Raw genomic sequence first — 25,613 nt, 5'->3', positions numbered from 1 at the left:
GCTGCTTTTTGTCTTTTACCCTCCACTGTGCAAAATTATTAGTTGTTTTTTTTCCCAGTAATGAGATAAATGTGTTTATTGACCCTAACTGATTGATCAAGTGCTTGACAGTTTAATTTCCTAATTAATAAACTGCTGACAGGGAAGGGCAGGGGTGGTCGTGCATTGATAAGTTATCACTGGTAGGTAATAGATTGGTTGAAGCTTTGATGGATTGTTCAGCTTCACTCGGCTGAGGCCACAACACTTATTGACTTATTGATGCGCAGGCTCCAGGAGAAAGCTGCAGACACAATTGAGTCTCTCCACAAAGCGGGGATGAAAGTTTGGGTGCTCACCGGGGACAAAATGGAGACGGCAGCAGCCACGTGTTACGCCAGCAAGCTGTTCCGGCGCAGCACACAGATCCTGGAACTGACCAAGAAACGCACTGAGGAGCAGAGCCTGCACGATGTCCTGTTTGATCTGAACAGGACCGTACTCAGACAGCGCTCCATTTCCGGGTATGGACTTTCTCGTTGGCATGTCAGCAGCATTCAGTCTGTTTGTGGTCGTGGTGAATCTTTCCTTTAACCAGGAGGTTTTGTCCTTATTAGCCTGTCAGTAGACTGCCTCGATTTTGGTCTGATCATCGACGGAGCCACTCTTTCTGGAGTATTGAAGCCCAACCAAGACTCTGCTGGTCATGGCAACTACAGAGAGATTTTTTTGGAGATCTGCCGCAACTGTAGCGCCGTTCTCTGCTGTCGCATGGCACCACTGCAGAAAGCCCAGGTGACAAATCTGCCTTCAGTGTGCAAAAAAACGCATAAAGTTCTCCTTGAAATTGAAGTGTTTTTGCTTCTGCAGATTGTGAAGCTAATAAAATCTTCAAAGGAGCACCCGATAACTCTTGCCATTGGCGATGGAGCCAATGACGTCAGTATGATTTTGGAAGCCCATGTGGGCATCGGTGAGTTGAGGCTTTTTTGTTGTTGGTTCAAAATTAACGCGAGTATTTTAACTTTAATCCAGTAATACTGTATTATCCACAATATAGGGCACACCAGATTACGAGGCACACCGTCAATGAATGATCTATTTTTAAACTTTTGTCATATGTAAGGCACACTGGATTATAAGGCGCATTCAGGGAGACAAAAGAGTCAGAGATGAGTCAGTCAGTCAGACTTTATTAACTGCGTTCACAGGAACTATAGAGCTTGTTTGTAACATGCTGGCCATGTTAGAAGCGTTTGCCATGTAAGCATTTTCACGATACCTGCAACTCCCAACCTTGTTTGTAACAGGTAAAATACAAACTGATACTGCTAAAACAGAAGCTACTGTGACTACACTAAGGCTACGTTCACACTGCTGGCGGAAACGACCCAATTCCAATTTTTTTGCCCCTATGCGACCTGTATCTGATCTTTTCATGACGGTCTGAACGACACAGATACGATCTTTTCAAATGTGACCCAGGCCAATTGAATATGTGGTCCTGAGTCCGATACGTATCCGATCTTTTGAAATGCGACCTCCATCTGATCGGCCAGGCCACATGTATCCGAACCGTACGTCATCGATACGCTACAAACGTCATCATTCTGCGTTGAAGTAGGCGGGAACGAGAGCATAAACATCAACCATGTCAGTGGAAGGGAAGCGAGGTCACCGATTTGATTAATATTTGGGGTGACAGCTCTATTCAGGCCAAACTCAAGGCTCTTATCGCAACCGGACGGTTTTTGAAAAAATTTCCTGCGCAATGGTCGAGCTTGGTGTTGAACCTTTCCCGCAATTACTTTTTTTTTTTTCCCTTTCCGACCGTGGTCAGAAGCATGGGGGACCCAACGCGGATCCTCCTCCGGGGTTCACTTCCCTGTTCGGACCCTTAGATTCTCCAGAGTGGGTTTATAAAGAGTCAATAGCAGTTCTGCTGGGGGGAGCCTTCTTTTATTACCATTCTCCTTCCTCCGTAACACACAACATGAATGCGCGCCCCCACTGCCCCTCTCACTCCCTCCTGCGCTGTACACGCTCTCTCCTCTCTTACACACACACACACGCGGCCCCAGCACATTCACATCCCCATACCACAACAGTGGTTACAGACGATCCTGGCTCCATTGCCTTCTTAAAATGAGAAGATTGTAATTGTGCTGGCTCCTTTGTGGAAATAAATGTAATAATGAAAAAAGAGCTCCGCTGTTGACAACACTGTTGTTGACATCCATTGTTAAGGTTAGCTACTTCAGCAAACAACGAGTGATGTCAATCACCGTTGAGTACTCTTCTACTTATGCGGGTCACTCTTGGGTCATTTCACGGTCACACAGGAGATCACAAAAGTTTGCATTTAATTGGAAATGTGAACGGCCTTGCAAAAAAATCGAATTATTTCAAAAAATTGGAATTGAGCAATAAGCCCCGCAGTGTGAACGTAGTCTAAATTTTAACCTTGCTGGTAACACATAAAACAGTCGGACACCCCTACAAGTTAACCACGTTGGCATATACAAAACATCCAACCTTCTTTTCAATTCACGAAAAAACAGACTGATATTTTGACAGAGATCTGTGTACCTTTCAAAATTGCTTTAACATCATTAAGCTATTTCAGAATTGACAAAGCCTCTTGGATAAGAGGTGAAACGTCTTCCAACTTTAAAACCAAGTCCAGATGACATCCCCTAAACCTACTACAATTAACATCATTAAGCGCAACCATAATTAAACCATTTATAATGCGCTCTGTTGTCATTTTTTAAAAATTATGGCTTTTAAGTGTGCATTGCAATGCTTAAATAATATAATTCATCTACTTTGCTTATACATAGCGCTACATTTGTACCAAATAAAACCTAAACAATCTAAACAAGGTCATTGTGGTTTTCCTAGAGTTTACACCACAGGTTGTTTCTTTATGGTGTTTTTCCTCAGGCATAATGGGTAAAGAAGGCCGACAAGCAGCTAGAAACAGTGACTACGCCATCCCCAAATTTAAACACTTAAAGAAGATGCTACTGGTTCACGGCCACTACTACTACATCAGAATTGCTGAGTTGGTTCAGTACTTCTTCTACAAGGTACCGGCCAAATATGAGGCTCACACGCTTTAATCACTCCATCAAACTCATTGGGAAAGTCATAAAGAACCAGATTATCTTGTTAATGTAAAAATGATCGACATCATAAGTCACTTGTTCAACATTTCCTGGATTCTGTGAAAATCATCATGGGTGTCCTCTGCGGCCAGTAGAGCCCTGCTAACCCATTCATTTGCTTCTATTTGCCAATCGATATGAAGTGAATTGTGTGAATGATTGCATTTAATAGCATATGCTTTTTTCACAGACTCATGACTTTATTTTTCTCGTCTTTTCTGTTCCCAGAATGTTTGCTTCATTTTTCCTCAGTTCCTTTACCAATTCTTCTGTGGGTTCTCACAGCAGGTGAGTTCTTTATACTGCATTTATGCTGATTCATGGCTGCAGGCAGCAGAAGAGTGGGATCACACCCAACAAAGAAAAATGATGTGAAGTGTGAAAAGCCCAAGAAAGTTTGTGTTTAAATAGCTGTGGTTACATGGACAAAAGTATTTGGAATGAACGCCTAATCAGAATAAAAATGTGTCATGTAAACATGCCGTTCTGAATATTCTGCCCCAATCAGACTCATTAGGATCAAAATGTCTTTCCTATCTAGATAGGTGGGTTATGACAATTGTTGAGCCGATTGTGGTGCATATAAACAGTTTATTCCCAGGAGGACCGTGTCTCTGAGCAGAGGAGCGGCTCTGGGACGGTTTGTGAGCTAACGGAGGCAGCTTTTGAATGGAGAAATGCCGCGCATTCCTGAGAAACCATGTTAACAATCATGTGAATTCATGTGGACCAATCACTGTTTACTGTCTGGCTGCAGCATGCCAGTGTCCGCATCGGAAAAATTGACGACTGAATTTACTTCAATTCATTTGAGCTGGAAGTAAACCATTATCTTTTAATGATGTCACCCTCACTCAGTCCAGTTCTCTTATACAGTCAGTGGTTACTAAGCTCTAAAAAGTGCTTAACAAATAAAGTTTGATTTAAGGGAACAAATTCAAAGACATTAGTTAACAAAGAGTTTACTTTTCAATTTCTGATGACTGCGTTTTGTTCCGTCTGCAGCCTCTGTACGACACCGCCTATTTAACACTGTACAACATCAGCTTCACCTCGCTCCCCATCCTCCTGTACAGCCTGGTGGAGCAGCACGTCACTATGGAGACACTGAAGAGGGAGCCCTCCTTGTACAGGTGAGGTCAGAAGATCTTACCAAGCCGCCCTTCTTCCAGACCCCCAGGGATAGCATGCTTGCTTGTGCTTGTCTGTCTCAGGGACATTGCAAAGAATGCTCTCCTCCGCTGGCCTGCCTTCCTTTATTGGACGTGCCTGGGTGTGTTTGACGCCGTCATCTTCTTCTTTGGTGCCTACTTCCTCTTTGACAACACCACCTTCACCAGCAATGGCCAGGTGAGGCTCTGTGTCAAAGATGGAGCATATAACAGATTAAATTTCAGTAGCTGTGCGAGATGTTTGTTGGAGAAGAAAATAGATTTGAGGTTTTCAAAGGAGCTCACTCATCTTCACTGGAGAGTCATTCATGTGGGATTAGGGGCAGTGGGTGTCCGGCTTCTGTGTCAGTAGCCCTGCAATGGTAAAGGTGTTGTCCCCCATAGATCAGCAACACTGGATCTCCATTCATATTTACAGCGCAATAGCATCTTTCTCTGTATTATTGATTTGGACCATGTCAACAGTTTTGATTGCCTTTAGTCTTGTTTTTTTTTTTTCTTTTAAGTTAAGACATTCTAAAATTCATTTTACCCGTTGTCCTGATTCTTTTCTCTTTTCTTTCCCTCTACCCCCCCTTTTCTCTGCTTCTTCTCTTTTTATTTCGCTTTTGTCGTTGTTGTCTTCCTCTTCTTCAGCTTATGACCACCAACACACAGATGGTAAGCCTGTCTCTCTCCCTGACGGCCCTTTCTGTCTTTCACGCCCCTTCTTTTTTGTTTCCGTCGGTTCATTTCCCTTTTTAATTCAACCATTTCATCCCGTTCCATCCTTCCTCGCTTTCATTTCAATGTGTAGTTTTCTAGTGCTCCATTACCCCCTCCTGTACTCTACAAAGACCTGCATCCTGCAAAGTCTTCAATCTCAACAAGCCCACAGCCTAGTAAACATTGTAGGTGCTTCTGTCTTTGTGTTTTGTGGTAGTAAATAAAAGATGTAGTATAGATTGAAACCATGCATCTGTTTGTCTCTTGTCTGCTGTGTTTGTCTGCACTTTTCTGTTTACATGTGTTTTCGCATTTGTGCCAAAAGTTCTTGGGATTGTTTTTCTTTCTGTCTTATTTTTAAAGACCCACTCTGATGAAAATTGTTTTTTTTGGGTTTTTAATGGCATTTTTGGCATTTTTCAAATGAAAGAGGACATATATTAAGATATTTTAGCTCAAAAATGCATTTCTTTATTCAGATCGTTGGGAATGAGGAGCAGATATGCAGTTTGACCGGACTTGTGGCGTAGAAAATAGCTCAGAGGGGAATTTCAAATGAACTACTGCCGCTCTGCAGAAACTATGTCCTAGAAATGTCTTATTTTTGGCTAAAAATGGCATAATCATAATTGAGACAACTGCTTTAAAATTGCTCAAAGGTTATCGGGGTGGGACTTTAAACAATAAAAACAAAATTTTAATGTATTTTTTCTCAAATGTTGCAAAAGATGAAGGCTTTTTTCCGCCAAGTGTGTAATTTTCTTGGTACTAATAACCAGCTGTAGCTGTTACATAAGTGAAATAGTTTCCTGGCCTTGAGCTCCATGTCTCCTCGCCCTCCTTCCTCTTTCATGCTCCCATCGCATCTGTTCATTAATGATGTTTGGCTTAATTAGGATTTTAGTTTGAAGTAAGATACAAATTCTACAGGAAAGTCTTTTGTATGTTTAAAGTTTATAAACCTTGAGAAATAGTTTGGAAAAATGTTCTTTTTATCATTTTATTAATGCTTGCATCCTCACTGCATCATCATAGGAGGCTTTAACTATCTTCTTATTTTTCTCCACAGATGTTTGGGAACTGGACGTTTGGCACTCTCGTTTTTACTGTACTCGTCTTCACTGTTACACTCAAGGTGTGTGTGTTGCCCAAAAAGTATTTCAGATTTAAGTAAATACACTGACTACCTTGTGTTCACAAAACGTGAAGGCTGCTTGTTTTCTCGATCTGGGTTTTCCTTGTTGTTCATTAATTGTGTTTGTTTCAGCTTGCCTTGGACACACACCACTGGACGTGGATCAATCACTTTGTCATCTGGGGCTCCTTACTGTTTTATGTTATTTTCTCTCTGCTCTGGGGTGGCATCATTTGGTAATTACATGCTTTGATTTACGTAAGGGATGTATCACTGGGCTGCAACAGCTCGTGACAAACTGCAGACAATGAGCAAGGCAGCAAAATTTTCGAAAAACCTGCAAGGTTCTTTACTTTTTTATGGAAAAGCAACCTTGTGTCAATGGAATTTATGTTGAGTTTTTTCAGGAAAGGCATTTTGGGAACATGATTGTCTTACAGTTGAGTGCAAGTTTATCTGAAATTTATTGTTTTGAGTCTCTGGCTAGTTTTGAAGTCCCACTCGGATAATCTTTTCATCTATTTTAAAATATTCCCAGTGGTCGTTTAATTATTATTGTGCAAGTGCAAAATCCAACTTGTGTCGCTTTTTAGGACATAGTTTCTGCAGAGCAGCAATAGTTCATCAGAAATTCCCCTCTGAGTTGTGGGTGGGACTGTTGCTGTGGAGCAACCCCAACCCCCCTTCCCCTCCCCCTCCCTGTTCTGATCAGATTGGAGCAGCAAGTTCTTTTTTTTTATTTGAAGCTGCATTTTTTCATCTGCTCCTGATTCACAACGATTTGAATAAAGACATACTCAGAAATGCCGTTTTTAGCTTTATTTTCTTTATAAATCTTATCAGAAAAATGCCAAAAGAACATGTTAAAAAAACACCAGAAACACAATTTTCATCGGAGTGGGTCTTTAAAAAAACTTCAAGCAGCGTTTTCATTTGAGTTTTACAGACTACCTCGAACATATTTGAGAGTTCTCAGTTTCTATTTACAAATTAGGCAACAATCTTCATTTAAAACAATGAAAGACCTTGAAATCCTTTGACACTAGCTCAGTGTCCTGGTGGGGGAGTGTCTGCCCTGAGACTGGGAAGTTGTGGCTTTAAATCCATGGTCTTACCAATGTGACTCGTTGCCTCCCTGCTTGACATTCAGTACTATAGGGCTGGATTGGGGGGTGGGAGGGGGGGTTGTTAAACCACAAAATGTAGCTCATCCCTAGGGGATGTGTCAAATGTAGAGAACAAAATTCACATTATCTGTGACAATTAGTGGGACTTTGTAACTCAAGTAAAAATTTTCTCTGAAACTAAAGTAAACTACGGTTCCTTTTTAAATATTTAAAAGTTGACCTGACATTACAGGCATTCAAATTTCTAAACAAAAAATGTACCCCTATCAAATTTTAGCTGAAATGCTGTTGGGACTTGCATTCTATAGCAATTTACTGTGATTTCAATGAAAACTTTATTAGTTATTTTGAATATCTTGTCCCCGTCTTGTTGTAAGCTGTTGGATCCCATGAGATACAAATCTTTACATTAATGAGGTGACTGTTGATGGCTCCGGTTTCAAATCTCCATCTCTTTCTGCTGTTGCTTCTCAGGCCCTTCCTGAACTATCAGAGGATGTACTACGTCTTTATGCAGATGCTGTCCAGTGGGCCGGCCTGGCTCAGCATCATACTCCTCATTACAGTCAGCTTGTTGCCAGATGTCATCAAAAAGGTCCTTTGCAGAGCCGTCTGTCCCACAGCCAGTGAAAATGCACAGGTACGATCCTCACATAGGCGCAAAGTTGGCCTTTGATCATAGACTGTGGAGGTTTAGTCCTTTTCAAAGGCATTGTGCTGTTGTAAAATCATTCCCACACATATAATCTAGTTTTGCATCTGCAAACAAATTAGTTTAAACATTCTTTTGTGTATTTGCATTACCAATTGGTGCTTTTTTGAAAATATTCACAGCTGAAAAAATGTCTTGTTTTCAGAAATATTTAGACGTCCTCATAACAGCACATGCACTACTATCTGTGCTCACACAGATCTATAGACAGAAACTCCAGTCACAACCTCAGACTTGTGATGTAATCTGATTGTAACACGTCACATCGATCAATGGAATGGATCTTTCCATCATGACTGTAATGAACTGTGTTGTGCACACTTCAAAAGCCCCACTGTGTGTGATCTTAAAGGCTGTCTGCCTCGATGGAGCCCTTTTTATGGTTCACTTCACTGCAGTCACATGCAATCGGATTAGCTGGTCAGGGTTGCAGAAAAAACGTGTGCGTGTGCGCACTTACAGAATGTTGCTTGTAAATGGTCCTGCCTACTACTCAGTTGTTGTTTTTTTATTACCAAAAGGCTTTTTAAACGAGCACAAATTGGTTTTAGGAAAAGCACAAAATGATTCAGAATTTATCCTTTTATTTGTTGAAGCAAAACGTATTTACATGAATGGAAATGTTACAACTGCAAAAGACTAGAATAGAACTCCAAATTAGACTTGATTACATTGTGACATTATTGGATTATGTAAATTAGCTAAAGTCTTTATTAAAAATATCAATACTTTTTCTTTTTTTCCTTCTCTCATCACTTTTTGTCCTCACCTTAATCAAACTTCTCCATAACTTTCTCCTTATCCCAACCACTGCCATCATGCTACTTTCTTGCCCTTCCCTTTAATATCCCCTCCCCTCGTCTTTTATGTCTGGTTTGCACTCATTTCCCCTTTGGGGTAACTAGTCCACTCGCCCGTGCCTTACTGTGGAGCCCTCCACCATCTTCATGCTTTCTCAGTCCTCTAGCAGAATGAGTTTCTGATTGGCCCACAGAGACGAGGGAGGAGCAGAAAGAGGAGGTGAATCTCTATCTCTTTTAAGCCTTTACCTCTGTGCATGGCTGCATGGCCCAGCAGAAGCCAATTGTACGTAAAAAATAATAATGATAATGGTCAAACTAACCAGCTACTGGTGGAGCAGCAAGCTTTGGTTTCTAGGTCTGGTAAGTAGTCGTTTAGTGTTTTTGAAAAAGTTTGCATGAACGACACCGGATGTTTCAAATCCTCGCTTTGTCCCTTACGTTGTTAAATTACGTTATGTTTTAATGGCATATAGAGATTATTTAAATGTTGCCTTTAAGTTTATAGAAAAAAAAAATAATTTGAAATATTTCTCATTTTTCTCCAGTAAACCTGCAAGGTTTTTCCCAACTCAACCCTATTGTAGTGTAATAATTCATGTCGATCTGCACTTAATTACAATTTTAGCTGATAATGTAAAGAAAACTGTAAAAACAACCTTATTTTCCTAACCAGATAAATACATGTAAAGAAAAACCTGCAGTGATTAAAAGATCAACGAAGCACAATAAAGCTTTAACACAGACCCACATTTAAACTAAAACAATCTTGTATTCAGTTAGGATTAAATGACAGCAGATGAAAGATACTAATTTGATTATAGGAGAAATATTTGACATCCACTCTTTGACCATTAATGCATTTTGATGTGGAGAAAAGCAGATTTTCATATCTGCTAATTATGTTACACATTAAATAGTGATGCCTAAAGGGGCAAAGCCGTCTTTCTGCACAACAGATTCAGCTGATTGACATCATTAATTGCTCGAACACTTCACTACTGTAAATTGTTGTGTATTTGCTTTTCTCCCCTTCAGAATCCACTGGATTTACAATATTTGCATCAACAGTTGAAGAGTTAACGATAGCTGAAAGAATGCCAACACTGGAGCTAGCTCTGGTGTAAAAGAGTTAAACATAATAAAGCTAAAAACAAGTGGAAGACTTGAAGTGACATGTTAGCAGAAGATGACAGGTTTACATTTATAGTGTCTCCTCTTTTTCTCAGAAAAGACTTAAATGCAACCAAAGCGCTTCCGTCAGTCACTCTCTAGTGGAGCTGTGTCACAATAGACAGAGGCAACCAGAAACCGTCATGCTATGCGACAAACCAAAAACTTAAAACTGTCTTTGATACCACCAAAGGTAAGGCCCGTGGGGGCGCTGCAGGGCCGTGGGGTTCCCGGCTCCTCCGCTGAAAGTGGAAGCAGTGAGAGGGACCTGCCTCACCCTCTTAGGACTTGTGACGTCTCGCAAACGCAAACCCGCAGCTCGGCAACCCTTACCTCCCCCACCTCATCCCCACCTTCCAGTGGGTGAGGGTCGCCATGGTAACATCATGCAGGGAGTGTGGGGTGTTTATAAGGCTTCTGCCATGTTGCTTTTTGGCTGCTGTGAGCTGCATGTGGAGTTGTGGGTTAGATATTTTAAAATTATTTTCCAAAAGCTTTTTTTAAACCCACCTTTAAGAACCAGAGGGGCCCACTTAACTCTGATGGAATAGTTTTTAAGCAGGTTGTGCTTTTCAAATCTTTGAAGTCCCACTCAATCACCTTTGATCTATTTTCAAAGTGTTTGCAGTGGTCGTTTTATTATGAAAAAACCTGTGTCGTTTTTCTAGGACTTAGTTTCTGCAGTAGTTCATCAGGAATTCGACTCTAAATTGTGGGTGCGGAGCAACCTCAACCCTCTTCCTATCTTCTCTAACTGAGCTATCTGTTTACACTCTCTCCCACTAGCTTACTGCCCCTCACAACCCCAACCTAACATTACCGGTTATCCAGCCACATAGTTTAGTGCCAGATTCTAGCTCAGGCGAGGAAAACAAAGACATAGGTGGATTTGTTTGTTCACATGTTGATGCATCAGAATGGAGTGCAGCAGGGAGCTTGTGGCCCACCCAGCGTATTTTCTACGTTACAAATACAATCTTGTTCTAACTGCGTTTTTTTGTCTGCTCCTGATTCACTACAATTTTAATAAGAAATCTTTAGAAATGCAGTTTTAAGCTTAATTTTCTCAATATATGTCTTCCATCATCAGAAGAATGCAAGAACATGTAAAAAAAACAACACAATTTTCATCGGAGTGGGTCTTTAAGGATGTCAATTAAGTTAAGTATTAAGTCATCTTATTTATCTTGAGAAGCCAATTGGAAAATTAATTTAGCTTTTTGTTCAAAGATTTCCACTTTTTCAGATTTTTGTTTTTCTTCCTCATTTTAAAGTTTTTGGATTCAAGTAAAAAATTCAAGAATGTACAAAATGTAGGTTAGATTATAGATTATGTATTAGATTTAGATTATGTAAAACGCATATGACAGTGTAAAGGCCCAAAAAAGAAGTATAATCTATATATATTTAGTAAAAAATAAAAGCTTGAATTTTCTTTTGCGTCATCTAACATTGTGCATCACTAAATTTCAGCCTGAGAATTTCCATATTAATTCTTTAAGCTTTTTAGAAAAAGAACCCATATTTTTGTCTTTCTAATCTCACATCTCTGTTAACCTGCCTGCTTGTTGGTTCTGCATGTTTCTGCTCCCCCAAAGTGTTTTCTTTACAGTTTTCTCCTTTCAGTTTTCAGAATTCTCCTTTGATTGTGCCTTATCTCTGTGCAGAATCATGACGAGCTGTTTCCTGATGGCGTGGCAGAGTGGTCCACGTTGTCTTTTGGGCGTTCCTGCAAAGGCACGAGCACAGAATCCTCTCGCCTCAACCTCGGAGCCGCAGAAAAGCTGCCCGTTCTTAGGTCCGACCGTCTCCCCCACAAACTTCTGGCTCATTTGGCCGACGGGGCAGCGGCAGACCTGTGTTCTCTCAGCGCTTACATGCTGCGCCTTTCAGGGGCAGGGTTCGCCTACTACGCTCCAGGACCGGAGACCTCTGTGTAGAGAAGCAAACGTCTTTGTGAATCTCTTAAACTTGTAGAGAAGAAAAGAAAAAAAAAAAAAACAAGATGTTTGTGGTGGTTGTGTTGGAAGAATAGAGTTTTTCTAGATCCAAACAAACTATGTCGATTGACATCAGCGGCGTGGCCGCTCCATGCTCAGTTCACCATGTGCTTTTTCTGAGCTTCACTTATGTGGGCAGCCTCCTCATTTTCATACTTTTGTGGTTCATCGTCTTCTTTAAAATCCAGTCAGACTTCTTCTTTTGTATTCTTTCATCTTTTGCCTGTTCCCCCACGTTCTGTCATCTTTTCAGCTTCTTTGTAAATTTCAGTTACATCTCACGATCTGGCCAAGTAAGGGGAAGCTGTCAAGCTCAGCCCTTTATGTATGCGTGTGTGTGCATGTGCGCAAGAGTATGCACGATTTTTTGCCTGTTCTTGTGTGTTTGTATCGGATACATTTCTGCCTTACTGGGGACACAGCAGCAGACTGGGAGCCAAAGGGGAATAGTTTTTTTTTTTTTCAAAAAGCAAAGTAGGTTTATGACAAAGCCTTATCAACACTCATACACATCACCTGAGGGGAGGAGTCAGAAAGGGGCGTGCAGAATTTTTTTAGCCACCTGCCTTAATTCATAAAACCGTTTTCAGTGGGTTTGCTCCAGCATATTGTGGAATTAAAGAAGCATTCTGTGGTAGACAGTCACCACCATTCTGTCATTTCTCACACTCTTCATCAAGTCTTCTGCCTTCATGCTGGACCACTATCCTCTTCTGGGACTGCAAACGCTGTGTGCCCCCTCCTGCCACCATGTGGCCAGAGAGGGGAGCAGCCTGGGACTGAAATTGGGTTTCGGTGTTGCCGTTGCAACACGCTTGTTTATTTGCTGCCATGCCGTGTGTCATACAAGCGTTATGTCGCAGTACTAAGGTCCTGTAGGCATGATCCGAGGGGTTGTCTCCTGCGTCGCATTAATGCATGGGTTCTTTTGTATTGTTCTGAAATTATTGATGTCAGTCACTGTTTTTATGTACGGATATAACTTAAGGAGTTTTCTATATTTCAGTAAGAGATGGTGTCATAGATATAACACTGCAGCTTGTCATAAGTAGACGAAAGACTTGAATCAGCGACGTCACAATCAAATTAGGAATGTTGAACGGACTTGTCCATCATGTCCTCCAGCTGACGATTGTAGCTCATAATGGATCAATATCTTTTCTGCATTTTTAAACAGAGCATGTATCTTTTTTGTTTCTTGTTTTCATAACAGAACTTTTTGGTCGCTGAGAAAACTAGATTCTAGAAGTCCTGAATGTGAGATTTTGGAGCATTTTTTTGTACGTTTATACGTTTTATTTTCACACAGATTGCCATCTACCAGCTTGTATAGATTCAAGAAAAAGTTTTCGATATTTTTCTATGGGGTTTAAAAAGTCTAAATTTTAGTAACACCCCCCCCCCCCCCCCCCCCCATCTAAGCCTCCAAATGTTTTAGGACGTATAGGGAGCTTCACACACCCTGACCTCAAAGGAGACGCCTTGGTGCTTGAATTACAGCGACCCACCTCACCGTGTTGGTGCAATACTGCTTATTCAGCATTCAGCATGTCACATCTACATCATTCGGTGTTCATCAAACATGTTTTTCTCCTCTTTTTTCCTTTTGTACCTGTATGTTTTAACTCTGTTAGAATGTGTGCTCAAGTTTGTAACCAAAATAAGAAGGATAATAATATGACTATGTGATTAGTAGACTCACACTGCACTTTGGGTTTCAACAGCCTAGAAAAAAGGTTTGTCTGTCTGTCAGCAGAAGTTTATCGTTTACTTTTCCTCACAAGTTATTTTTCTAAGACGATTGTGGATGGGAAATAAGAAAGAAAGAAAAAAAAAAAAGACCAAATAAGTCGACTAGGAATGAACTGTGTAGGTGTTCGCCTGTGTCGGTGGGTTTGTTGCACCAGCTTTCATCAGAATGTCAAACGGCTTTTTCTAATTCCATCAGCACAACAGCAGGTGTTCATGTGGTCACTCCTGAGCTCGGCAAAGGTCTGAAATGTTGGCTGCTGTGCTCTGAACAGCATGCTTCATATCACACCTTTAGTATTATGATACTGTTTGTATTACTAAAGATTTCTGAGATTTTCTTTCTCTTTTTGGATAACATTTCAAAGGTCCACGTGTTGACTTTTTGCCAGCCTGTCTGTAGCAAACGAGGGCAAAGCCCTGTTTTGTCATTCTGCCTGTAATAAAGAGAGTGGAGACTATTTCTTTCAGATGTTGATGTTATTAGAGGAGTCACTTACGAGAGTATAATAGATCTGATGATCGATCTGTTCTGCTTCTGTTTTAATGTTGGATGCAAACTGACGGTGTTGACATTTGCAGCCCGTTATTCCTTCTCCTCCTCGCAGGTTTCTGATGGTGTCAGCCTCTGTGGCTCAATCAGGTAATCAGGAATCTTAATTTTTTAAACAAGAGGGTTTTCTTTAAACTTTTTTTTCTATTTAACCTCAGAATACTTCTCTAAACTGTTGTCCTTTTTAGTTTTTTTTCTGTTTGTTTTTAACATCAGCCTCTCTGGATTTGCAGACAGTGGAGATTCATCAGGTTGCCCTTAGTTGCTTCCAGGTTTTGACTATTTAAAAAAAAAAGACGGTTGACAACTTGGGGAGACTTAAATGATTTTAATCACTTTCTCCTAATAGAATATTCTAGAATTATGTTGATGTGAAGATCTGGAAAAAGGCTCTATCTAAAAAAGCCTTTTTAAATGGATGATCGTGGTTTATCTGTGTAGCGTTAAAACATAAATCCCATGAAAGTTGAGACATTATTCACTTTTGGATAAAACCAAATTGTGTAATATATTTACAACAGAGCATAAATAACTCAACTGAGAATTATCTAATGATTAGAGCCATAATAAATGTAATGATGAGGGGAGTAACGATCATATGAATCGATTTATTCCTACAATCCAGCCACATGGATCTGTCTCAGGCAAGTTTTTCATCAAATTGAACAATACCATTCCAAAACTGTTTCAAGATTAAATGAATTGAATATAAAACAAAAAAGTACATTACACCGGACAACACGTGATGACAGCAAAAACTGATCAGTCCCATGTGTGGAAACGCTTAATTTAGCAAAGACGTGACCATACAGTGTGCTAGAACGTTCTCATAATGTTACCTTTGGATTATTTGAATGTGTAAAAACAACAGTGGGCTGAACTTTAGGAAACTAAAATGTAAATGGATTTGACATTCATTCTTGTTTACTTGTTTGTACACATTTTATTAACACTTGATTATTTTGCAAGAAATCCAAGGAGTCTGGAAAACTTCACCTGCGCTGTTCAGTATCCAAGTATTTCTCACTGAGTCACACTGGTTGAGGTTTTGGCTAAAGATATCCTGGATCCATTTTAAGTCAGAGATTTGGATCATTCAAAATGAACCGATATCAACTATGGATCGTATCGTCAACCACAAATTATGATATGAATGGAGTCGTTTAAATAAATCATTGCACTCCTTGTAAAGACTGCTTGAGGTTTTAAAATAGCTTTACGAGGTAACAGAGGGTTTTAAAACCAAAAAATTAAGCTTGAAGAACATTTAACTGCTTTGTCAATTCACATTAAATATTTAACATGGTAAATTATAAAGCTGTTGTCATAGTGGAGCAAAGTCTATCACAAGAGTGGATGTGTAGATGCTCTTAAATGTAAATGAATGTGTTGATGGTAATATTGAAAAACAATCATCCACTGTGAGACTACAAAGGCTTTGCAATTATTGTAGAGTGTGTAACATCAATGAAAGATATACAGTAGCTGAAAAAATTTGGAAGAGATACAGTTGGACAAAAAGTGTTTATTTAGTCACTGATTTATTTTATAATATATATAATAATATATATATTATTTTATATATATTATTTTATAATTATTTATAATAATGGAGCAAACATAGTCGATAGTAAATGGAATATACTGTATAGTGCTTTCCTACCTTCCTCGAAGGCCCAAAGCACTTTACAGTCACAGTCCCATTCACCCATTTATGGTAACTCTGCTGCCAAACCCTGTTGGCTACAGCATTATGTACATGGAATTATGTACATAACAAAAAAGTGTGAAACAACTGAAAATATGTCAAATTCTAGGTTCTTCAAAGTAGCCACCTTTTGCTTTGATTACACTGTTTGCCTCTGATTTTACATCTGGCCTTCCCATATTTGTTTCTTTTTAACCCTTGTGCTATCTTATGGGGTCCAGATGACCCCACCCTTACATTGACGTGTTCTCCCTACCATGACAAAAGTGGATAAAGGAGAGGATTTCATATAATCCATGGAAACCAGTGAACAAATCAAATCATTAAAGAAAAAAGGTTCAGCGCACTGTCTTGTGAGGACCAGATGACCCAACTCCCAATCTTAAAATGCCTTGGATAGCACAATTAACCCTGGACAAATTTGGCTGCTGTTTTTTATTTTTTATTTTGCCTTTCTTAAATTTTTATTTTATGTGGCTGCTGTTTATTGCTACTATTCAAGATGAACAAGCAAACAAACAAAAGTCAAAATCATGTTCAAAAACTCAGAAGAAAATTATTCTGGAGTTCTCCAGGGTTAAGTCTCCATGTCTCATAATTGTCTCTGTCACATTCAAGCTTCAGTTTATTTAAAATCAAATCCTGTTCATCCTAAATTTTCAAATGTACAATTTCTTCAAAAATGTGCAAACGTTTTAAAAGAAAGATAAATATAAGTATTATTGGTAACTGCTTCTTCCTGCAGAGCTTATTCCAGTTACAAGCGTTTGTCATCAGCAGGTGGCACTGCAGCATAACCAGTGGAGCCAGTCAGACAGACGCAGACCATGACGCAGCTGTCGTGCCTTCCGTGCACACTGGGTGTCGCTGTTGGATAGAGCGTTTGCATGATTCTGCAAGGCTGACCTTCACTTCCCCTCCCCCTCTCTCTCTTTGCCAAGTGTGCACAGGTTTGCAGCATCATACATGCTGAGGCTGAAACATGCATGTTTGAGGGAGGCTGTCTTCTGATCCAACTCCACCGCACCTCCACTGATGCCATTTTTCCATCTTTTTGGATTCAGGTGTTGCTGCTGGGGGGGTTGTGGCTCCATCTTCAGCATCTCTCCATCATCTGCCTCTCCAGCATCCTTCTCCTCTGGCGTTTATTTTTCTCAGTCATCTTGGCTCGCCGCCTTTTTAAATGAAAGTGGTGGGATTTACCATCCGATCGTAGCCTCCATCCTACATTTTTAAGCAGAATTAGGCAGCAGCTAGTCACATTCTGGGCAACTTCACCCTCCCTTATTCCTTCTGCTCTGGTGGGCTTGTCGGCGCAGATTCCCTCTTCCCTCCCACTTCAGCATCATCCACTATCCAAAGTATTGTTGGGAATACAGCAGGCAAGCTGTCTCTACTTCCAAAGAAAGGGTGTTTAGGCTGGGGGGCTGGTCTTCCGCTGTCCCTCTGGAGGATGATCTTTTGGATGAAGACAGAGGAGATGGCCCTCGGGGAGCTGCTGGAGAGGCTGAGATCTGTCACACAGTGCATAGGTGAGTGATAACTGTGGGGAAACCACCAAAAATGCATGGTCATAATGGTCTTTATCACATGGTTTGGGGTGCAGGCATCTAAAACAACTGGAGAGCCAAGCAAAACCAGAACTGAGTTTAATATGCTGCTGTCCATTATGCTGCTTTCTGAAGCTAAGCATATTTTTCCTCAGCCTTTCTTTTTGACATCTAGCTTATAAAGTTTGTGGCTGATAAGAAAGCTATCATCATCTTTTTAATGTAAAATTAATTCTAAAAAAAAGTAACTCTAGGCAGAGGATGAAATAACTTTCCTGTGAAAAATACCTTTACATTTCCTTCAGCCGTCCTCTTTAATAGTTCTGTCCAAAACCTAAAACTATTCAGCTAATTTTAACTGTTCCCTGAAAGGACAACCTGCTTAATTGATCAATTAAGGATAGGCATGATGGGAAATGAACTATTTTGCTTGTATACACTGAATCACCTAAGCAAGGGGTCTCATATTCCAGGCCTTGAGGCCCTGCTGGTTTTTCAGAAATCCTGCCTCATCTGCTCCTGCCGTGATTTTGAGACCTGTGACCTAAACAGTCCAACCCTTCTCTCCAACATCTTCTAGCAGATGTTGAGGATGGATACAAGTTTACATTCCTCGTGTTGCATTAGCTGACATTGAGGATCTGTCATTTTTTTTTGTAAGTATTTTGACCTTATGGGTAAATGCAACAGCGGCGAAAAATGGAAAATATGAGATTCAGCAAAAGCTACCCTTTCTGTGTTGATGTGCATCGCAGAACGGGTTTGAGGGCGGAGGACAAGAGAGGAAGATTCTACCACTGAATAATCCTCTTCCTGTAACACAAAACAGCAAACTGAGAAGTAAACAATTGTCACCTTTAACCGAACCATCGTGTCATACTTTTATTATAGCTAATATTCTTTTTTAGAAAAAACACATTTTGAATATTCAGTCTGATTATAACAGAGACCTTGTTTGGTGGTTTTACAGGCTGGTTTTCTCTGGCAGCTCCATTCTGTTGGTAACCTGTGCACAAATGAACTGAAATGGATTGGAATTACATTCAAACTAGTCTTTGCACAAAAGAAACTGTGTGTATGTGTGTGTGGTTATTTAGCATAATTTTTAACATAATTGTATGACTAAAGATACAGGTAGGTGTTCCTGCATTCGTAGTTTTCATGCAGAGCAGCCTCTGAATGGTCTATTAGTATTTCTTCAAGATCTTTAACCTTCAATGTTTTTCTTTTTCTATCTGCACCAGACTTTGATTGTGGTTCTCTTTTTTTTTATTCTTCTTTTTAGGAGACACAGCCTATATTATGTTTTGTGTTGCTCTGTAAGCTATCATTTTCATGTTTTTGCTCCTGTCTTATTAAAGCCATCATACCAGGGGCTGCTTGTCTGAGTTCCGTCTCAGCTGCAGAGATGGTGAAAGCCTGTCAGCAGTGAGTGGGTGGAAAGAGGGACAAGGGCAGCAGGGCAAGCTGGAGGAATGAAACTGCATTCATTCGAGCTCAAAAAATATTATTTGAAATACATACATATATGAGTTTTATAATGCATGCTTCAGGCAAACAGCACAATATTAGCAAAAGGTCAGAAGCAGAAGCTCAGCAAGGACTGAAATAACTGATTGAAGAAGACAGCAAGTAGGGGCAGTGATGAAGGATTCTGGGAAAAATCAAAATAGTCATGTCAGGAATTTAAAAAAAAAAAGATCCTGCCTTGTGAAAAGTCAGTTAGGACAACCTAGAATTAAAGATACGATATACTTTTATTGTCACTGTCTGCATGTTAAAAAATATTAAACGCAGTCACCATATCAGTGCAAAAAATAAAATATGATACCAAATATAAACATGTCTGTTCTGTGCAAAATGTAAAAATGGTTACTATGTGGATCCAGTGATTAAGTGACATGTATGTTGCAGATAAAACAAATAATTAAGAAAGCCATTTAAAAGTCACGAGATAAAAGAAAATGTTTTAAGAAATATCTTAATAAACAGTTGTACATATGCATACATGCATGTGCCAGTACACACATTTGACCTACTTCTGTTTGATTTAAAGAGTTTCATCCACTTCATTGAGTTCCAGGTTGCAGCTTCTCCATGGTGTTCCCTTGCAGTCCTTCTCTGTACTCTCTTCATAAAAAAATGTTGTAAATGCACATATGTGTTGTCTTTCAGGGTATAAATGTCTTGCATCTTTCTGATCACGTTGTGCTCTAAGTTGAGGTGAATCTGGAATAAGCTTAGGCATGTTTAGGGCAGCCCAGCTGTCTAGGAGGCAAATAGGTGATTCTTGATCTTAGTCGCTTGTTGTCCCTTAAACTGTTTGAGTGGAAAGCTCAGCAAGTGAGCTGTGCTGTTCATCCCTAAAGGCAGAGCAGGTGTTGGGCCAGATGGATGCAGGCTGGCATGATTAGCCGTCGTCTAGTAAGGAAGAGAGAAACAAGCATTGCTGTAGCATCACATTCTCAGTGTTTTAGCATTTAGTCGGTTAGTTGCCATAAAAAACCTTTCTGAGTTCCTCCAGAGAGTCTGCATGAATGGAGGAAGCCAAACCATAGAGCCTGTATGCTCTATAGGGGAAACACTTTCTTGTAGAAGACCTTTCATACTTGTTGCCACGTCTTTATATCCAGCAACTGCAAAAATTGACAAAAGAGTGGATTGCTGAAGGTCTTGGTGGTTAAATCTAAGCTCCTAAATCATCTTTTGTGGCGTGGACTGACTTTCTGTTGCACACAATTTAGACTTTTTAGTTGAAATTGAATCTGTGAAAATTCCCCATTTATTCAAATCTGTCAGATAAATTCGGCTCCTCAGTGCAGCTCAACAAGACGTTTGCTGCTCATTTGAGTTTTAGACAGACAAAGCAACTCAAACGAACAGCAACTTCTTGATAACCCTCTAAAGTGCAGTTACTCTGAAGAATGGAAGTCCAAGACATTGTTGTGCTCATTGTAATGCAGTTCATGTTCTGCAAACTGACAGACTGGACTGAGACTAATGCATGAGAGGCAGAGAGGCTGGCTAACCCACGTCCCCTCTGTCTCAGCACTCCCTGCACCTTTGGGTTGCCGAAAATGTTTTGACACTGGTTTGCAGTTACATAAGCAGCAGTGAAAGGCTCAGAGTATCCAGCGTTCCTAGAATATGTTTGTGTTTTTGTAGTTGCACCTCCGGGGAGTTACAATCCTCAAGACAGCGAAACCAGGAGGTGTGTGATTCAGAGAAACAATCTGAGCTTGAAAAGTAATTTTTTGGGCTCTTGAAGTGTCTATAGCAATCCCATATTGACATTTATGTGTGCAAGTTTTGTTGTCTTTGCTGATGAGTCTTGACATTTGTGACTAGGAGTGTAACGATCAATTGACAAATCGATTTATATTATCACGATCCAACCAGATTGATCTGTTTGACACAAGGTGTTAATCGAATCGACCTATACCATTATAAAATAGTTTTAAAATAAAATCAATGATTTGTATTGATTTTGTAAAATACTATTTGGATTGAGGAACAGTAGGTTTATTTTACTCTAAAGTTAAAATCACCAAGTGCAATACAGCGGACAACACACATGTGATGTCAGCAAAAACTGATCCGTCCATCATTCCAGTCCAAACACTTTGAAATTAGCAAAGACATGTGACCATACAGTGTGTAGAATGTTCTAGTATTGTTCCCTTTGGGTTATTTGGATGTGGAAAAACAACAGTTGGCTGAACTACAACTAAAATGTAAATGGATTTGACATTCATTCTTGTTTACTTGTTTGTACACATTTCATTTACACTTGATTATCTTGCAAGAAATCCAAGGAATTTGGAAAACTTTACCTGCACTGTTCAGTATCCAAGCATTTATCTCTGAGTCACACTGGATGAAGTTTTGGCTAAAGATATCCTGGATCCATTTGAGGGCAGAGAATTGAATCGTTCAAAATGAACCGATATCGACTGGTCAGTTTAACCTAGGCCTGTTCTGTCCTTATTTATCATAACACTGTTCCTGCAGGTGAGCTGAAAGGTATGGCTCAGGTTCTAATGAAGAAGAAGCTCTAGACCTGTCGAGGAACAAGGTTGAAGCTGTTCTGCTTTAGCCGATCACACTTGTGGTTATTTGGAGGTTTTATACCAACATGACTCTGTGCCAGGACCTGTTTTTCAATGTCAAAACAGAAATTGAATCTGAAACTAAAATGTTGGCTTTATACTATCGCTCCTTGGTTTAGCCTAAATCCGTGTGAATTGAAGCTGGTACTCAAAAAATCCCCATGGTTCTGACATTCCACAATAGAACCAAATTAAAAAAAAATACTTACAGAAAAAGTCACTACTTTTTCTGAAAGTAGTGAAGGTAGTGAAAAAAGTCACTACTTTTTCTGAAAGTAGTGAAAGTAGTGAAAAAAGTCACTACTTTTTCTGAAAGTAGTGACTTTAAAGTAATTGTTTTGTTTCAAAAGGTGAACATATGGTCAGAATATGCTTTTTTTTTCAAAGTTATGTGCTGGATTAGAAGACTGATTTATAAATGTCTATCATTTTATATTTGCTACCAGCAGAGTCTCCATCACTGCAGCACAGAGCATAGAGGTGTGTGTGTCTGTGTGTGTTTTGTGTTTATGCTTTCACAGCTTCAAGGACAAATGAGTTCCCTGTCAGTGGGATGGATGACCTGGAGCTCAGGAGCGGGAACTGTGAATGTCATTGGATGCAGAACTGACATTGCGTCTGGTCCCCTGCAGTCTCCTCATTAGTATCCCAGAATGCTCTCCTTCCTCTTTTTAAACCTTAAAGTTGCAGGTTGCTTTCCCCTTTTAACTATAAGATTCAGTTTGTTCAAAAATAAAATACCGGTACACAGAAAAGTTTATAAATTTGCAAGAAACTAGTGCTTTCATTTTTTGTATCAATTTACAATGTATTCACACGGTTCGCTTCTTGTGCGTGTCAGAATGTTTTTGTGTAGCGTTATAGTTTTTATTTAAATCTAAATAGCATCTACAGTTTCTCGTGTTTGTGTTTTATTTATTTTTATTTTTTTATTTTGCATTCTTGTTTTACATGAATATAGTGAATTGAGAGAGATTAAAAGAGGGAAAGAAAGGGCAGATTAGTGAAAGAGTGAAGGAATATAATTAGCCTGAGGAGCAGAAGGGGATTTGTGCCCTACCGGCTGCCCTCTACTTCTGTTGTCATCCCCACCTCCTCCCTCTTGGTGCTTTCCTAGAACCCTCTCACAACTTTCAAGTGTCAGAAGTGTTGGGAGCACTTTTGTGTTGTCATCTCTGCAAGTGTGTGTGTGCGGCTCTGGATCTGGTCTGACTTTTTAGAGTAAACAAAGGCTGGAAGTGGAGTTCGTACTGAGAGTGAGTCAGCTGTTTTTACCCGCTTTGCTCTGCGCTTGTCCCTGGATGTGGCACTGCAGAGGATGCCGGGCTTGCCTTGCATGTATCCAGAGCAGAGATTTCATCGTGGGATGCATGTGAGAGCGTGGCGTTGTGGTCTTCAGTGACCCGGCACTTTACAACAGAAAGACAATCCTCCTATGTTTGCATCTTGAGGTCTGTTGGAGCTTTGAGGGGGTCGTCCTCTGTGCAAGTCCAGCAGTCATGTCTCTGCATGAATTCCTGCGGGAAGGTGGGGAGGCATCCTACAGGATTGTGAACCGCCTCAGCCATCTGATCCAGAACTTGGACATCTCTGGGTTTGGATCTCCTTTCCCTTTCAGTACCGCCGGCCACAAAAACTCCTGGACAGGCTGGGATGGTAAGAGTGACAGTAAGGGAAACACTTACTGTGTGTGCGTGCGTGTTTGTGTAGAATCTACTGCACATCTGTGCACATGTGGAGAAATTTATGCAAGCAAGAGTTCTGTTCTTAATGCGTTCCCGATGAGAGCAATGGACCGGGTTCTGTAGGGCACCATGCCTAGACCCTCAGACACAGTATTTCCTGTGAGCTCCCCGTCCCTCTGAGCTGCTTGTGTGTCTGTGCATAACATTTTGTGTGTGAAAGCACGTGACTGTGCCGCAACTAGCAGATCTTCCCAGCTGCAGTGGTGGGTTTTTTTCTCCGTCGCCTTTGCTGCACACAGCCCCCCTTTACCTGCAGATGCGCTGCTGCAGGATTCCTGCTTGTCTCTGTTCTGGAGTTGCTAGTGTTTGTCAAAGGTTCTGCTCTTGGCAAAAGAAGGACGATGAAGAAGAAGAAGAATCGAGCATCTGAATTGGATACAGGCATACAAATGGTACCACTTAAACCTTGTGAGTCAGAGGCTATAAATTTGGTTTTAATGCATCTTTTGCGCATAGCTCTAGATTTCAAAACGTGTTTTTGCAAATACTGTCAAAGGGCATGAACTTTGTAACAGCTCATCCGCTCACTATATTAAAAAATGCTATATTTACATGTTGCAACATCTCTACCCTCTCGTCTTTTTACCAGGGTAGCATGTATGAAGATTTTTTTGCTGATTGTGCTCCAAACTGCTTGGCTGCTTAGAAGGGAGGGTTTGTCAGTAGCTGCAGCTGGATGATATTTAAAGAATTTTTCCTTTTGGTTGAACTTCTGGAAAAGTCATTAACTAGAAGGATTATAAATTAAAGGCAGATTTTTTTTTCTAAAACTACAAGTCAGTGAAAGAGAAGCAAAAACGCAGACCTATAAAGTAGTTATAAATCTCTTCATCTGCTGAAGTGCTGATCCTTTTTCTGCAAATTTCAAGGGAGCTCACTGTAGAAATGAGTGTACACTCTGTCTGAGTCTTCCTGCTGCTGTTGTGTTTGGGGATGGGAGGCAGGGGGGTTTTGTTCATTTTTGCTCCCTAGACTTTTCTCAGATCGTTTCCCGAAGCAAAGTTTATTTGCTTCTGCAAAAAAAAAAAAAACTTAATTCATCCTTCTGTGTTAGGCGTTAGAGCGAACATTTTACTCCTACCAAAAACTTAGTACTTACCAGATTTGCATGCACCTAGTACCTGATGAAAATTCATTTTGGGCATGGTGAACATTTTCCTTTTTTTCCATTTCATCTTGAACCAGGAGCCTTATCTTGCTGTGAGGCAAGAGCGCTAAACAATGCTCCACTGTGATCATACCCTCCCCCCCAAAAAATGATGACATGATGATGATGAAAAAATGTATTGGGCCAAAATCTCTTTTGGGGCTCATAAAAAAATACTTCAAAGTCCACTAACAAAACCAAAACGCACGTTTCTGGGATATTCAAAGGAAGTTTTAAATATGGGATGGCCAAAGGACCTACGACTTGGTGGCCATTTTGTGTCAACGTGTGAAATTTTGCAATTTTCACATTTTCTCTGAATTTTGGGGGGAAAAAATTTTGTTCAAGTGTTCTTCACAAAATTTCACACACACACACACATCACCAGGTTAAATCTAAAACCACAACTGAAATTTTGTTTGACTTGAGAAAAGGCTGCGATCTTGAATTCCCTAAAAAAACAACAATCTTTTAGTACCTTTTACCTCCTAGGGATTTTTGATCTATCACTTCTAACTCCGCCAGAATCATTGGGAAGCTACTTGGGGGGGAAAGAGGGCATAAAACACTGCTTGTGACTTTTTAAATTTATTTCTGTTGATCTTTCAGCCCACCTTATGAAGCTAAATCTTTAGCCGTTCAAAATATGTTCAAAAAAACCTTTATAGTAACTGTTTTCTTAATGTCACATACAGTGTGCTACCCTAATTGCCAGAGTTGGGATTGTTGGCTTCCTTATAAGGATATAAGTCAAACTAGCAACCTTTTTCGGTAATAGTTTCAGTCACATGATGCTTGAGCCTGCCTGGAGGGTAAAAGTATTCCAAAACAGGAGTTTACACCAGACTAAGTGTTACAGAACAGCAGAACCAGTCAGTTTTCTCATGGTTTTGTTTTACCTTCCAAAAAAGAGAAAAAAGATTAGGACATGTAGAAAAACATTTGGGTGCATTTTTGACATCCATTACTATCACTATTCTAGTCTCTTCCCAACAAGCCAGATCTTTAGTGACAGTTATATCTGTTTAGAGGAGCCTTCACTTTATACGGCTCAGAAAATGAAAGCACAAAAGTACAGA

The 25,613-nt window shown here is 40.1% G+C and overlaps 2 protein-coding genes across 11 annotated transcripts in view; both read left to right on the top strand.

Annotated features, from left to right (window-relative positions):
• The window catches only part of LOC101172289 (phospholipid-transporting ATPase IH), a 39,463-nt gene extending 25,280 nt beyond the window's left edge, over positions 1-14,183 (top strand). Inside the window, exons 19-31 of one of the 7 annotated variants that reach the window (XM_023950623.2) lie at positions 270-503; positions 597-774; positions 850-952; positions 2,926-3,071; positions 3,378-3,437; positions 4,155-4,282; positions 4,364-4,499; positions 4,958-4,981; positions 6,096-6,161; positions 6,294-6,397; positions 7,763-7,928; positions 8,906-9,020; positions 11,641-14,183. In XM_023950623.2, the coding sequence (XP_023806391.1) occupies positions 270-503; positions 597-774; positions 850-952; positions 2,926-3,071; positions 3,378-3,437; positions 4,155-4,282; positions 4,364-4,499; positions 4,958-4,981; positions 6,096-6,161; positions 6,294-6,397; positions 7,763-7,928; positions 8,906-8,983 (1,423 nt within the window). In that variant the 3' untranslated portion in view covers positions 8,984-9,020; positions 11,641-14,183. Of the gene's footprint in view, positions 1-269; positions 504-596; positions 775-849; positions 953-2,925; positions 3,072-3,377; positions 3,438-4,154; positions 4,283-4,363; positions 4,500-4,957; positions 4,982-6,095; positions 6,162-6,293; positions 6,398-7,762; positions 7,929-8,905; positions 9,021-10,166; positions 10,352-11,640 lie in introns of those variants that run through there. The other 6 variants (XM_023950621.2, XM_023950624.2, XM_023950625.2 and 3 more) reach the window with 6 other exon arrangements.
• Positions 14,184-16,870: 2,687 nt separating this feature from the next.
• The window catches only part of mcf2lb (mcf.2 cell line derived transforming sequence-like b), a 42,292-nt gene continuing 33,549 nt past the window's right edge, over positions 16,871-25,613 (top strand). For 2 of the 4 annotated variants that reach the window (XM_078940088.1, XM_023950794.2), the window contains exon 1: positions 16,871-17,515. In XM_078940088.1, the coding sequence (XP_078796214.1) occupies positions 17,437-17,515 (79 nt within the window). In that variant the 5' untranslated portion in view covers positions 16,871-17,436. Of the gene's footprint in view, positions 17,516-22,775; positions 23,299-23,600; positions 23,796-25,613 lie in introns of those variants that run through there. The other 2 variants (XM_023950793.2, XM_023950795.2) reach the window with 2 other exon arrangements.

Source organism: Oryzias latipes, chromosome 21 (assembly GCF_053564925.1).
Source record: "Oryzias latipes strain Hd-rR chromosome 21, Olatipes_Hd-rR_3.1".
Classification (NCBI taxonomy): Eukaryota; Metazoa; Chordata; class Actinopteri; order Beloniformes; family Adrianichthyidae; genus Oryzias; species Oryzias latipes.
This window is presented reverse-complemented; position numbering and strand designations above follow the sequence as displayed.